The sequence below is a fragment of the Equus przewalskii genome, chromosome 15 (genome assembly GCF_037783145.1).
Source record: "Equus przewalskii isolate Varuska chromosome 15, EquPr2, whole genome shotgun sequence".
NCBI classification, from domain to species: Eukaryota; Metazoa; Chordata; class Mammalia; order Perissodactyla; family Equidae; genus Equus; species Equus przewalskii.
In genome coordinates, this window is record NC_091845.1 from 991,745 (window position 1) to 1,006,161 (window position 14,417).

At 51.9% G+C, this 14,417-nt stretch overlaps 1 protein-coding gene across 5 annotated transcripts in view; it reads left to right on the forward strand.

The window, feature by feature from the left end:
- CHCHD6 (coiled-coil-helix-coiled-coil-helix domain containing 6) overlaps positions 1 to 14,417 on the forward strand; it is a 248,950-nt gene that overhangs the window by 212,544 nt on the left and 21,989 nt on the right. The window contains exon 7 of one of the 5 annotated variants that reach the window (XM_070576443.1): positions 467 to 3,799. The exons of the other annotated variants lie outside the window; for them this stretch is intronic. Within the exon in view, the coding sequence (XP_070432544.1) occupies positions 467 to 476 (10 nt within the window). The 3' untranslated portion in view covers positions 477 to 3,799. Of the gene's footprint in view, positions 1 to 466; positions 3,800 to 14,417 lie in introns of those variants that run through there. 5 annotated transcript variants of the gene reach the window in all.

Here is a 14,417-nt window from a genome sequence, read left to right on the forward strand (position 1 = left end):
TGTGAAAATTCCACTCTGCCTTTCAGTGGCTTTTTACTTAGCTCCCTAGCCACCTACCTTGAGTAGCTCAAGAATCTGACAAATGCTTTGAAAAAGGAAGAATTCTGAGTGTTGGCTCACTACTTTCTAGTTCCCTTCTCTCCAGAAGCCTGATCCCCCAAGCCCTCGTGGCCTCGGCAGCCTCAGACTGCAAAGAGTGTTGTCCCTTGCAGTCCTGCGCGAGTGCCAGCAGCTCTGCTGGCCTCTCCGCCTTCCAGCTGAAGCTGTGTGCCTGGCTCTCAGCCTCCCTTCCTACACCAAGAACTGGCAAAAACTCTGAGAGGACAAGTGGCTCTGGGAATGAACACTCACCTCTCTACAATTCCTTCTCTTCATAATTTTGGCCCTCAAGTCCTACTTTGTCTTGGTCCTTAGATGCCTTCAAACAGATTTTTTATTTCAAACTTTTAAAATCTTTTTCTCAAAGGAGAACTTAGTTGCTGCACTGTAGCTGGGAGCAGAAGTCTTGCCTTACTTTTTGAAGCATGATTAGAGTTTGCCGAGCAGTGAACGACCACACCAGGGAGAAGAAACAGAAGCACTAAAGCGGAGTCAGTCAAACGCTGGTCACACGAGCAGCATGAGACCCCGATGGCATCGATGACTTTCCTGGCTTTTCTTGGGCCCGCTAAGCTTTTCTGAGGCCTGCCGAGCCCAGCGTAAATGCAGAAGATGCCTGCCTGAGTGTCAGTGGGGAACTCGTGACTGAAGAAGGGTGCTGTTGGTGAGGCCAGAATTCACAACTGGGGACTCTCATTTCGGAAGAATCCTACTGTTGGGGTAGAAATGAGTATCCCAAGCATGTGTGCGTGCATACACACGCACACACGCATACATACCCCTCTACCTCACAGCAGCACAGCAGGCAGAATTGCTCAGATTTTCTGAAGGAAAAGATTAAGGCCCCAGGGAGCATCCTGCATTTATTGTGTCTCATCTATTTTTTATGACAACCTTCAGTCCTCCTCCCATGGGATCCTTCAGAGCCTGTCTCGGCTTCTCCCTGTCAGGAAACTTGTACACTCCTCCCTGGCCCCGCAGAGAGCCAGCCCTCAAAGAGGTTAGAACAATTGAGTTGGAGGAAGAAGGTTCTTAACTGTTTCCTGAAACTGAGTCATTGTGCTCCCAGGACTTCCATCCAAAGAGGTCTGATGAAGTAGACATGGCCGCGTGGGACTGCCTGGGGCTGAGTGGCTGTGGCGCGCCTTCACCTCCCTGGAGCGAGGACTTATCAGACAGACGAGGGGTGAGGGTTTGGGCCCGCCTGAGAGCATAAATTATTTTCAGACATTTGCGCTTCCCCAGTTTGCATCTATCTAGTAAGTTAATGACACATTGATTGTCTATTAAAACAATGGTCATTTATTTGAACCCCAAATAAGATGACATTCTAAACATTCTTTAATCCAGATAACATTCAAATTTATCTCTCACTTCCCTAATTTACCTAACCTTTTTAAAGGAGCATTTTCTAATCAGAAATTTACCAAAATACGTGCTTTAAAGTGGTATTCATGGCTCTCTGAGAGGTTAACAAATCAAAATCCGTTTAATAATTCATTTAACAAATCAAAATCCAATTAATATGTTTCTCTGAAAAACCAGCCCTGGCCATCACCACGCACAGCTGCTATGCTGGGCACTCACACAGTCCTCGAGATCTCCTCTTCCATAAGGACCTCATGTGGCAGATGCCATTGTTGTCCCATTTTACAGATGTGGAAGCTAAGTCAGTTAACTTCTCAAACTTAATTTCCTAGTCTATGAAACGGGGACAAGGGACAATGATGGTGTCTATTTCTGTCAAGTTCTTATGAAGACTAAATGCAATGATTTACAGAAGTGCTCAAGGACACACAGCCAGGTGGTGGCAGAGGGGCATTTGAACCCAGGTCCGTATGAATCTAAACGTGCTCTTTTCTGCTGTGCCAGATACTCGCCCTCTCAGAAACTGCCAGCACAGGGAACTAGTGCTTGCTGCTTAGCTGACTACCTGGCCTTCCCGGTGCTGTACATCTCCTTACATTTCAGCCCACTCCTCTGTGTGTGTGTGGTTTGCTCTGAATGGCAGGGCCCTCTGGAGGCATTTCCTCCCACACCAACGCTGCTAGCAGGAGAAGCAAAGGTGCACGGAAAGAGGATCAACACAGGGGGAGACTGTGTAGTGGGTGGGAATACGAAGACAGAACATATGGTGACAGCGCTCCCTAAGGCCACAGCCCTGGGCTGGTTCTGTGGTGAGTGAGCCTGGGCACCTATGGGCAGCCTCAGTGAGAGGAGGAGGTGGGTTTCTTGCCGCTGCACCCGGCCTGTGCCCTGGCAGACATCACCAGCAGATCCCAGCCACCCCCAAGCCTGGACTCAGCACAACACTCCAGCAGCCGGTCTCGACTGTTTGGGGCTGGCCTTCAAGGTGAAACCTCTCCCTGGATCAGATGAGTTCTGAAGGTAGAGTTTTCAAATCAGAGACTCTGTGCTTGGTTCCTGATTTCAGAACCAGCATCTACTGAGTTGTTCGTCTTTGCATGTCCTGTTTTCTGTCTAGATTTCCCTCCCTCATTTTCCTCACAGATTATGCTCACTTTTCAAAATCCAGCTTATGTATCTTTTCTGTTTACTATTTGTCCTACCCAGAGGTCAGTCCAATATCTTATTTTTCCCCGCATCTCCACTGTCCAGCCCAGGTCTTAGCTGTGACAGGTGCTCACCAAGTGTGTGTGGGCAGGCGGATGAGCTGAGGCCATCGTGTGGACATCAGGGGGGGATTTGCAAACAAATGTTTGACTGCTGAGCACCTTTTCTACAGAGGCTGCTGCAATACGCAGCAGGGACCTGGTGGGGCAGGGGCTCATGTCGGGTGGGGACCTTGAGTCCCAGGGGGCTCTGTGTGGGGTAGGGGCCTTACGTGGGATGGGGCTTTGAGGTCATGCAGCTATGTGTGTAGACCCCAGCGGTGCTGCCTGATGTGTATCCTATGTCAGATGATGTAACTGCTCTAAGACATGCTCCCTTGCTCCTGAAGATTGTTTTGAGGGCATCATGACATAATTTGTCCAGCACGTAGTAAGCAATCAATAAATAGTAGGTATTATTATATAGAAACTCACGTTTTAGTGAGGCAGAGACTGGAGTGCAGTAGCTGGAAGAGGGTACAGTCCTTGGTACCTGAAGTGATTAAATGATTGTCTGAATCTGGAGACACAAGGGAAGGGGTGACCCCGGGACCCCATGGCTCTCCTTTTGGGGATGTGCCTGGAGAGACCCTCACACGTGTGCACAAGCGGCCACGGGCAAGGGGGCGTTGCGGCCCTGCTTCCAAGTGGGAGGGACTGGAAGCAGCCTCGCTGCCTGTGACTGGGCAGTGGGGAAGCAGAATGCCCTGATTCTGGGCCAGCAAAGGCGCTCAAACAAGACAAGGGGGCTCTGCGTGCCGCCCAGGAAGATGCCAGGCACCTTGTCGATGAGCAGCAGTCGTGGTTTCCCCTGTGTGTACGCTCGGCACGCACACGCCGGCCTCCGCTTGTCCTTTAGGCACCTGGGATTCAGGCGGCCGTGGAGAAGGAAGGCTGAGGGGCCACGCTCTGGGTGAAAGGTGTAGATCTCTCTGCACTCGTAGGGCGTGCAGGGTTTAAAGGGCCAGAGGGGACCGTAGCTGTATCTGATATGTTTTCAATTTTGTAAAAATACAAATTTGTATTTGTAAAATGTAAAAATTATGTATAGCTTATGTAATTAAAAATTGATAAGAATATAAAGACAATTACAAGAGAAGAGATGATAATGATTTGGGCCACAGGAGAGGGAGGTTCCTCGCACAGTTGGGAATCAGGTCCCCAAGCTGACTGCTGACGATGACCACGCAGAGACACAAGAGGTGGCCTTGGAACTGTGTTCCTGGTTGTGTGAGTGAGTGTGTGTACACATGTGCACGTGCATGAGTACATGTGAGTGTGCGCATGTGTGTGCACGTACATGTGTATGTGGGAAGGCATGTGTATGTGAGCATGTGTGAGTGCCTGTACATGTGTGTGAGTGTGCTCGTGTGTGAATGTGTCTGTGTGTGCATGCATGTGAACGTGTGCATGTGTGTGTGTACGTGTGTGTGAGTGTGTTGCTTTCTGGCTGAGGCTTGGCCTCTAACTCGCCCTGGTGCCCTTTTCTTCAACTTCCCCCTCCATCAAAGACTGAGGCTGTGGGATTAGGTCTGTGGTTTTTAAATGTTCTTCAGCTGTGGCCCTTGTGTTCGGAGGAAATCGCATGTGACGTGTGAATGCGTGAGGCACAGATAAGCTGTGATTCTCGGTGAAGCCAGAATGGACATTCCATGGTTCTTGGGTCAGAAGCCCAGCTCCTGGCAGGCTGGCGGTCTGGGGAAAGGCAGGCTGCTTGCCCTCAAGGCCCCTCTCCCCTGCCTCCTGCAGGCCCAGCCCACTCACTCGGGATCCTGCCGGTGCTGCTGGCCACGTTTGGGCTGATGTGCCATTTCACGAATTACCAGGGAGATCGTGAGAGATGGACCTTGAAGCAGGCCGCAAAGGTTCCATCTGGAACAACGTCGAAACGTTATTGAGAAAATGAAACTTAGGAATTAGCCTGGGTTTTTCTGTTCTGCACTCTGTGTCACCATAAATAATCCAGTTCTCTGTGCCTGGTGCTTCCTGCTGTGCTGTGCAGGCCACCGTAGAGAGACTGCAAAGGCTCCAGAGGGAGAGAGGCCACAGGGTTAAAAGGGTTGAGAAGGTAGATGCTACTTGGGAGGGGGAAGGCTGGCCAGAGGATGTAGCTGTATTTCTCTGAGAGAGACATTGTCTGATGTAACAGGACTAGAGCCTAGAACTGCAAGCTTGAAAATTTAAGTTAGATCTAGAGAAGGACTTCCTGGCTTGCAGTGAGAGATTGTAATGTTATAATTGAGGGAAGGAAGCTGTGCAGCCTTTATCTTCCTCTGGAGCTTTTTAAAGAAAAGCAACAGTGTTACTCTGTACTGGGATGTGGCATGGCCAGCCCTCTTCCCCATCTGATCACAAACAACAGAAGAGCCACTTCCTGTGCGTCAGCGTCAGCCTCTGTCTTGCCTCCCCTGGCTGGCAGGCAGCCGGATGCCAGTCTCTCCCAGGAAGGGTTTCCTAGTGGTTTGCTCTTGACCCTCTTTAGGGCCAGGAGGCTGTCCCCTGTTCTGGTGACTCATCCCGTAGCCCTGCTCTGGCACAGGGGCTCCATAACCTTGCTTCCCCCTTAGTGTTTTTATAGTTACTTCTCTGTAAAGAGAAGATTCGATGGCAGTGATCTGGAACCTCTCCTGAGGCTAGTACTGGACACAGTGTGTGCACGACGGACGAGGCACGGTCTTGGCCTCCGCTCGAGAGCACAGAAGCCCCAGGCTGCCCTGGTCGCAGCCTGCCCACCTCCCCAGACAGCATCCTCTCCCTCTGGACTCCTCCCGAGCATGGGCCCCTGCCCCCACTGCAAGATGGATTTAGCGCTCATCTTTGATGCCCCGCAGAGCCTGGCGGCCCCTGGCACACCTCCTGCCATGCCACTTGTAGCCCCATTTTGCACCGCTGTGTTCAAGCATCAAATTCTGCTAGACTACAAACATTTTGTGGGCAGGAACCTTGTTTTATTCATCTTTGTATCCCCAGGGTCTCGTACTTAAGCACTCAGTGTATATTTAAAGAATGGAAACCCGCTATAATGTATGATAATTGCTACAGCAGTGTATGAATAAAGCATTCCCAGAGCAGAAGCAATGGAGCAGTTACTTCTGCTGGAGCACACTGGGGCTTCAGAGATGAATTTACCTTTGCGCTGGGTCAGGGTGGGCTCTGCAGTCAGGGGTCAGTGTGCACAGAGACTCGGGGTGGGGCCTTCCCTTGTGAGGCGTTAGAGGAAGGTAGGGCACCTCCCTTGGAGGAGGGTGGATGGGATAAGGCTCAGATGCGGCTGGAAGGACAGGCTGGTCCCAGATGTGAAGGGCCTTGCATGCGTACGAAAGAATTTAGAATTCATTCTACAGGCAGTGGCAAGCCATAAAAAAGCTTTTCAGTGGGGAATTGACATGATCAGATTGGTGTTTTAGAAAGATAACTGGCAGTGTCTGGGAGATGGAACGTGGTGGAGTTGAGGTGGGAGTCGGGAAGCCTGTTCAGGGACTCGCCACAGCCCTGCAAGCCGATGACTCACCGATCAACAGACCCGTGCTGGGGACCTGTTCGTGGGCACGTTCTGGGGTACGGCCGTGAGCCTGGCAGAGAGAGTTCCTGCGCTCAGGGCGGCAAGGCGGACAAATGGTCGGCAGCGAAGTAAGATGCTTGTACAAAGTGCTGTGCGGAAGGTGAAAGGGGATAACGTGAGAGAGGGTGCCTGGGACTTCCAGATGAATGGTCAGGGGCTGTCTCTGACACTGTTGCTGACTGAGCAATGAGAAGGGGCCATGTGGATACCCAGGCCTGGACAGGGAGAGGTCCCTGAGCACCGGAGGGTTTGTTCACTGCCTCCTGGTGCAGCGGGCAGACAGGGGCTCCCAGCAGCTCCAGCACCTGAGCGAGGAGGGGCAAGGGAGCTTGTGTGAGGACCATGGGAGCGGTAGGCTCAGTGGAGGTCCTGTTGGGTTTGAAGTGCCTGGAGCCAGTGTTCCCAGCTGACCCCACTTAGATGGCTTCTGGTGACAGTGGCCGCAGTCTTCACAGTCAGGGCAGCCTCGCAGGGTGGCTGGCCTCCTCCCTGTGCTTTCTTACTGCCCAGAGATCCATGACTCAGGAAACTAGGCTTAGAGAAGACAATTTGTTAATCCCCTCCCCTTGACAAAGACAGAAATGGCATTTCATTCCCAGCTCTATTAAGGGACTCACTTTGGGAGTAAAGCCAGTATCCCCAAAGGCCCGGCTAGGGCTCTTTTCCTTTGTACCACTTCTCTTTTCTTTTGAGTGTTACATTTAGATTAGCTTCTGGGGATTAAATGTTATTACAGTACAGGAACCTTTTTTTTAAATCAGTAAAGAGGCTACCGCTTAGCATCATCATCATTAGATTTATTTTTCCAAGCACTATTGCCTCCCCTGTTCTACTTCTTAAGAGAAGGCTTCGTTTAGGTTTCTTCATGGTCACTTCAGCCTTGGGAAGGAACAGCCTCATGGGAGGCACAGCCTTGCAGTCTAACTCGAGGGTGGGCCTTGGCCCACAGCACTGCCTGGCTGTGGGCTCATCCTGCAATGCGCCACGTGGGTGTGCACCCTCCGTCCTCCCAAGAAGTTAGCCCTGGTGAGGGCGTCAGGAAGTTGTCAAGTGGTAATGGTGACAGAGCTGAAGAATCCCCCTCAGATCCAATCATGGTCCTACACTACTCATCCTTCCACAAGTGACATGGGCTCTGGGCTCTGCTGACTTACTGAGAGGCTGCCAGCAGGACCCACCCTGGCGGAGGCTGGTAAGACCCGTCTCCCAGTAGCCAGTTCTTCCAGGACTACAGTAGATGTTCCGGAAAGACTTGTTTCCTCTGCAGCACTCTGTGAAAGCATACTCATTTTAACGGACTTGAAGTTTAGTGAGGCAGGTCTCTCAGCTGGTTGTGTTCAAGACTTGCGAGTCTCCAGACCACAGGAGGAAAGGCCATGGCGGGGATGATGCGGGGTCTGAGTGGTTGGGATCTCCACCCACCGCCGTCAGAGCTCTCTGTCTCTGCACGTGCCAACAGGAGGGCCTGCCCTGAGGGGTCGCCTTCAGAGAAATGGTGTGCATAGTACAGGCTGGCCGCTTGGGACCTTGGCACTTTACTCATGCCCACCCCAAGGCTCTATATAGGTCTAGGCTGGAGTGGACCCTGAGAGACCCAGCTTGACCTGTGGCTACCTGTGGTTGCTGGTTTTATTGTATGAGAAAGGGCTTTTGTTTCTGGATAGTCAGATCCAAGAGAGTCAAGAGCCATGATTCTAAGACTTCTCCGTGAAATCCAGTCTCTCTGGGAAGTTGAGGGTATCTACACTAGGTGGTGATTTCTATGAATTCTCTTTAAGTGTTTTAAAACCATCTCTCTCACTGTCATCGTCCCCTGACACATACACACACAAATGAGATGAGGTCTGAGTCACTCTGCCTGGTGACACCCCTAAGACCACAGGCCCCCAGGGCTGGACAGGGCCCTCAGGTCATCTATTCCAGTCCTAGGTTCTGGCGGAGTCCTTCCTGGGGTGCTCCCTGCAGTGAGTTCTCCCAGCCCTAGGGAGCTCGGTGGCCCGTGCCCATCCTCGCCGTCTCCGCACAGCCCTGCCTGTTAGAGAAGTGCTCTCTGACGGAGTTCAGGGCTGTCTCTTGGGAGCTCCCTAGCTCTGCCCCCGGGACTTTCTAGAGCACTGCGAAGATGCCTCTGCATGACAGCCCTAGAGATATTTGAAGGGAACTTGTGTGCCCTCTACACTTCCTTCTCCTTCACCTTTATCCTTTCGGCACTAATAACCAATTCTTGAAACCACCCAACAAGGCACATGCCTGGCTTGCAGGCTCCGTCTCCTCTCCTCGTGCTTCCTGTTAGCATCAGGCTCTGGGAGCCAGGACAGGCTGACCAGCCAGAATGCAGTGCAGCCATAACCTCCCTTGTTTGGAGACCGAGCTCTGTCAACAGCACACTCACCAGGCCACAGCACCAAATAGCTTGATTGTTCACTCTCTTGTTGTCTCGACCCCACTGACAATTCGTGTAAAGCTTCCGGCAAACTCATCTCCATGCACATCTCTAAATGCTCTGTTTGGACCTGGATTCAGGACCTTATATTTATCTCCAATAAACTTCATTTGGGGTAGATTCAGTTCATCCTATAGGCTGATTATTTGGTTATGTAGATACTGTCATCCAACATATTCACCATCCCAACTCCATCCTCCATAAGCTCGCTAGGTATGCCTTCTCTTCAACTAAGTCATCGATGAAAGTGTTAAGTTGCACAAGGCTGAAGACAGAACACCGGAAGAGACCTCCTTCAGAGCTGCCTTCATCCGTGTGGGTGCAATGATGCGGCCAGGTCCTGACACACCTCCTTGGACACCCAGCCCATCTTATTCTTCCTTTCCCACCGGGACCATGAGGTGGAGGCTGGGGCTAGAAGAATAGGCATGAGCCTGGTGTCCTAGCCAGGATTCCTGTTAAAGGGAAGAGGAGAGAGCGTGGAATGACATGTTTGCAATGGGCTCCTCTGTTCCTACTGATCACCTCTCCCTTTTCTAAGTTCTCTGAAACCAGCCTCTTTACTACACCATTCTAGAATCTTATCTGGGCTCTGCCTACATTTTATGGAATGCACCATTTTGAAAACCATGAAATGAAAGACTGTTTCTTTGCAGTCTTCCAGTGTTCCTCATCCTCAAGACTCTGTAAAGATCACCCACAGTAGCTTGGCAGTCCACACTTCAAGTTCTCTTGGTATTCTCAGATACATGAATTGAGAGGAACTTGGTCCTCTCTGGTCACCTTCCTGCCCATGAAGACCTTCCATGCTTTCTGGCTAGCATCTGTTCTGTCTTCTAGGAGGCGATCAAGTACAATAGAAAGACATGCCTTCGAAGCAGAGAAACCTGAGTTAAATCATGATCGTGCCTCTTACTTATGGTGTGAAGCTTGGCCAGTAAGTCCCCTCTCTAAGCTGCAGTCCTCTCCTCTGTAGAAGGGGTGGCCATCCAGAGCTCACAGGCTTGTTGTAAGAGCTGAGAAACCAAACCTCTGTCCGTCCCTGCCCCTTCCCTTTTTTGCTCTGCAGTCCATAGCTCCACCTCCTTTGGAAGCAAAACAAATCAACCCATAGCACACTTCCTCCTACCTGTTCCTGTCCCCAAGCCCCACAGCTTGGGGTATCTAGAAGGAGGACTTCCCATCCCACTGCATCCCCTCCTGCTGCCTGGTCAGTCTCTTCTGCTCAGACCGGGCTGCCTTGTCTTCAGGAAGCCCTGGGGAGCAGGCTCCGTTCTTGCTGTGTGGGACAGGTCTTCATGCAGCAGGACACAGGGGAATCGTGAGGATCTGTTTCTCACTGCCTGTGCCCAGCACCCAGGGCCCTGCCTGGCCTTGCCCCTGCAGATCCAGGACTACTCCATCTGCCCTTCCCATGGAAGAGAGTCAAGGCCCTGGATCCCTTGTGAAATCATCCTGGGATTTCCCAGTCACTAGGGAGAGTAAATGCCATTTTTGCTTAAACTAGTTTATTGGGGGTTCTGCGTGTAGAAGAGAAAATTCTGGATGTGCCTTTCATTTCCATTCTGGGCCCAGCTCATGGACCCTCAGGACCCAATTGTTGATTTGACCTTGTTTTTCCGAGCCGACCCCCAGCCTCGTTGTCAGCCTTTCTCTGATCTTGGTTAGTTAGTCTGGTGTGTGGAGGCCTGCTCATTGCTTGGGCCCTGTTAGAAGTGCTGGTGACAGGAACACAGGTGTCTCACTGTATGGCCCTTATGGTGTACTCAATGCTCAAGGCAGCTTGAGGACCAGGTGAACTTTGACCTCAGGCTCTTTCAGCCCAGGCAGCGTTTCCTCTGGCCAAAATTCCCTCTCAGTCTTCCCCTCAGAGCATTTGAGATGGACATGCCTAATACTCTCTCGTCTTCTTAATGGCCTTAACCCCCTGCCTCCACCCGCAAATACGTACTGTCAGAGTTCTCAGGGCTCTCATTCTCTGTTGTCTGCTCCAAGCTGATCACCAGAAGAAAAGGGGTCTAAGTCAGCTGCCAGAGTGCAGGCCTCTGGGTTACCTGCACTTGAAGTGAGGGGCCAGGACAGACACCTCAACAGGAAGGACGCTGACACCTGCCTGGGACAGGAAGACACTCTGACCCTATTTCTGTGATGAGGAAACTGAGGCTTTGCCTGGCTAACCTGTCCCAGGTTGTTGGACCAGGAACCAGTGGGGCCAGGATTCAAGGCTTGGCCTTCCTTGTCTACAGCCAGGATGCCTTGGTGCCATCCCGCAGCCACCCAGAGCTCAGGGTCACGAAGGTGCGTGTTTCCAGGGTGACGAGGCTCTGGTGAGCTGCTGCAGGGCTTTGCCACACCCTCCCCTCCACAGGGCCCCTGAGGACTCCATGCTCTGCGGATCTGCCGGTGCCAATGTACCCTAATCTGGGCTTGTGGTGGTCCATAGACTGCTTGCCTCAGAATCCCATGGAATGCAGAGTCCAGGGCCCCGCCCTGAGTTGGGGGCGTTGGAATCTGCATCTTAAACAAACTCCCAAGTGATTGTTATGAGCTCTGCAGTTCAGATCAACTGCCAAAGTGCATGTGTTCCTGCCAACAAATTAATCCCTTCCCCAGAAGAGCCCCCAGGGAACGCCAGTCAGTCCAGCCCAGCCTCTGAATTGATCCAGCGGCCCTAGAGGTCAGAGGAGTCTGCTGCCTTCCCAGGGTCAGTCCCAAGAGAAGGTCTTCCTCCACCTCGGGTCAGGAGAGCCTGCGGTGACCCGCAGTCCTCTGGGAGGGAACACTGTCCCCCTGCACCCCGAGGCCTGTGGACCTGGCATGGGCTCCTTGGGTGGGCACAGACCTTCCTGCTGCCTTGCTGGCACTGCAGGGTGGCCCACGTGCCCCATGGCCACCCGATGCCAGACTGCCACGAGTGGGCATGCACAGATCTGGTTCAGTAAGGCTCACAGAACCACTTTGGCTGTGGTGCGCAGCCCACTTGGGCATTGATTCAGCAGCCACCTTGTGGCAGCCATGGTCACTGGGCCTCCTGCCTTTTGGGGGGCCAGAGTCCCCATGTTTGAAGGTCCACCTCTGAAAGGAGTGCCATCCTCGTGGGATGACACCAGCATCTGGGTGACTGCCAAGGGGACGGTGTCTCAGGCCGGGGAATGTCAGGAGAGCGAGGTCACGCCTGCAATATCTACTGGACACATCACAACTCTGAGACGTCCCCTCCCACTGGGCCTCAGTTCCTCGTCTGCACCGGTCGTAGTTTGACCACCCCGTCTCTAAGGCCTCCTCCAGAGGTTCAGCCCTGCCTTGGGCCAGGTGCGGCCTCCTCCTGTGCTCCTCCCACAGGGCCAGGAGTTCCCATGGGCCTTTGCAGCGGCTTTTGTGGGGAGTGAGCCCCGTGCCAACAGGACCTGTGTGTAAGGGCTTAGGAAGCTTTGGGCGGCAAATTAAATTTTATCCTGGTGGTCATACCCCCTCTGCCTGCACATACGCTCCCAATGCATGCTGACACACACTCACACTCTCACTCAGGCTCTCACACACACTCGCATGCCCCTACCATATGCTCCATTTCCAGTTGGGATTCTGGAGCTGTTCTCCTGTCAATGGCATTCGCTGTGACGGTTTCCCTCAACTCAAAGTCTGAGAGAAATTGGATTGAACCCACAGAAATCAGACCACTGGAATGCAGACGTGGAAATGTGCCCGTGTCTGTACATACACATATTTATTTGCTGCTAAAGAGGATCTATTAGGAGCCAAAGACAGGAACCTCCTACCAGTGAATTCCTTCAGGAGGCCGTGTTCACTTTTGTGCTGTCAGGGATGACTCTGGCTTTCTAGGTCCCTTCCATGAATCTCACGGGGAGAGATGGATTGCCTTCCAGACTTTTCCATGATGACGGTTGTCAGGAATACCCGGGAGTTTTACTTAAGCTAACAAATGATTACTTTTCCCATTTGCTCTACAAACAGGCCCCTAATTAGTGAATTGGCTAATAGCAGGCGCCTCCGGGGTCGTTAGCTCTGATGGTGCTGGCACTGCTCCGGCACCGTGCCGCAGTCGGAAAGCGTGCTGTCAGGCTCCGCTACAAGCCCGAGCCGGGGCGCTGTTGCAATATTGCTCCCACTTTTTCATCTTTTACATTATCTCCTTGGGTCAAGTAAACTAAGTCCTATATCACACAGGTATGAATTAGAAATATGGGTTTTTTACTAAAAGGGCACTGAAGAAGTGGTCACAGTTCTTATAACAGCTTTTATGACACATAGTTCCATGTTTTAAAGACATGTCTAGTTAGATCTGGGAATCATTTTGGCAAGGGCATGCATCTTGCCGTGTAGCTCTGGGGTTCACGTGTGACTGCAGATCACCTGCCTGTCTCAGGCTGTGAGGACGCTTGGCCAGTGCCAGGCGTGTCAGCGCTCTGCTTTTGTGTGCAATGAGCAGGAGGGCAGTGTTGGCATGGAGCAGAGGGGGTCAGCATCCCTTCCTCTGTGCCTCCCCTGCTTTTGAGAGCCCCCCTTCCTCCGGAGAGTGGACATAAGGCCCAGCACAGTTTGTGTCCATCCTGACCACTCCAGTGATCTTGAACTGGGCGCACTCCTGGGGCAGGCTGGTCACCTCATGATGACTGGTCCTCGAGTCCTAGGATCACTCGATGACTGGTCTGTAAGCCAGGCTGAAGTTCCGGAGATGAGGACGACGTCGCATGGGGAAGCACAGAAGAGTGCAGCCTTGCCTGGTTGCCATGGTGGGAAAGGGCAGGGCGGCAACAATGGTGACAAAAGGTGCCTTGCTTTCAGGTTTTGTTACTGTACAGATTCTTGCTGCATCAGCTCAAAGCCATGTGCAGCTTAGTTTAAATGCCTATTTAAGCAAAGGCCAAAAGTCTGTTTGAAGATATAAAGGGAAAAATGGGATATTTGTAATACAAAGCTTGCAACTAGGCATGATGTAAAATTTATGACACTTTCTATGCAGTAAAAATGAATAGTGAAGCTACATTTATTTCTTCAAAAGTAGCAGAAATACATCTTGAGGAATTAAGAAAAATTATGGAAAGGTGATTATACAGCATAGCAAATCTCTAACGTGGATTAAACTGAATTGTTTAGGAGGTGAAATGCCAGCATCAACATGCATTTCAAAAGAGAGGAGAACAATGCTGGTTGGGTGGGGAGAGCTGAGCTCCTTCCTTTGCTTGGGGCTGATATGGCAGGAAGTTGCTGGATCATGGCCCAGGAATCCGCAGGATGGAAGGCTTGGCCACTCCTGCGCAGTGTATTTAGTACTTACCTATGCCGAGTGGATTATACTGGACACTCCCACACTGAACAATGCCTGCATCCGAGAGCCCAGCTCATGCCGTGTGGCTCCCACAACCCTGGTTTAGCTTCTGCTGTCTCCTCTGGTTGCCGAGCTCCCAGGGTGTCCGCAGGCGGCGTGTGGCCGGGGGAACCTGAGTTCAGATCCTCCCCCTGTGAGTCCCAACTCTAGGTCCTGGGACCAGTGGTTCACCTGCTCTGAGTCTCAGTTCCCTCATCTGTGTGGAGGCTGGAGAGGGAGGATAATATGAGATCATGTCTCTGGAGCTCCTAGGATGAAGCTTGGCACAGACAAGGCCCCAGAATTGTTAGTCCTGGACTGTCTAGATGCTGTCACCACTGGCCACATGTGGCTATTACATTGGATTTCACAGAC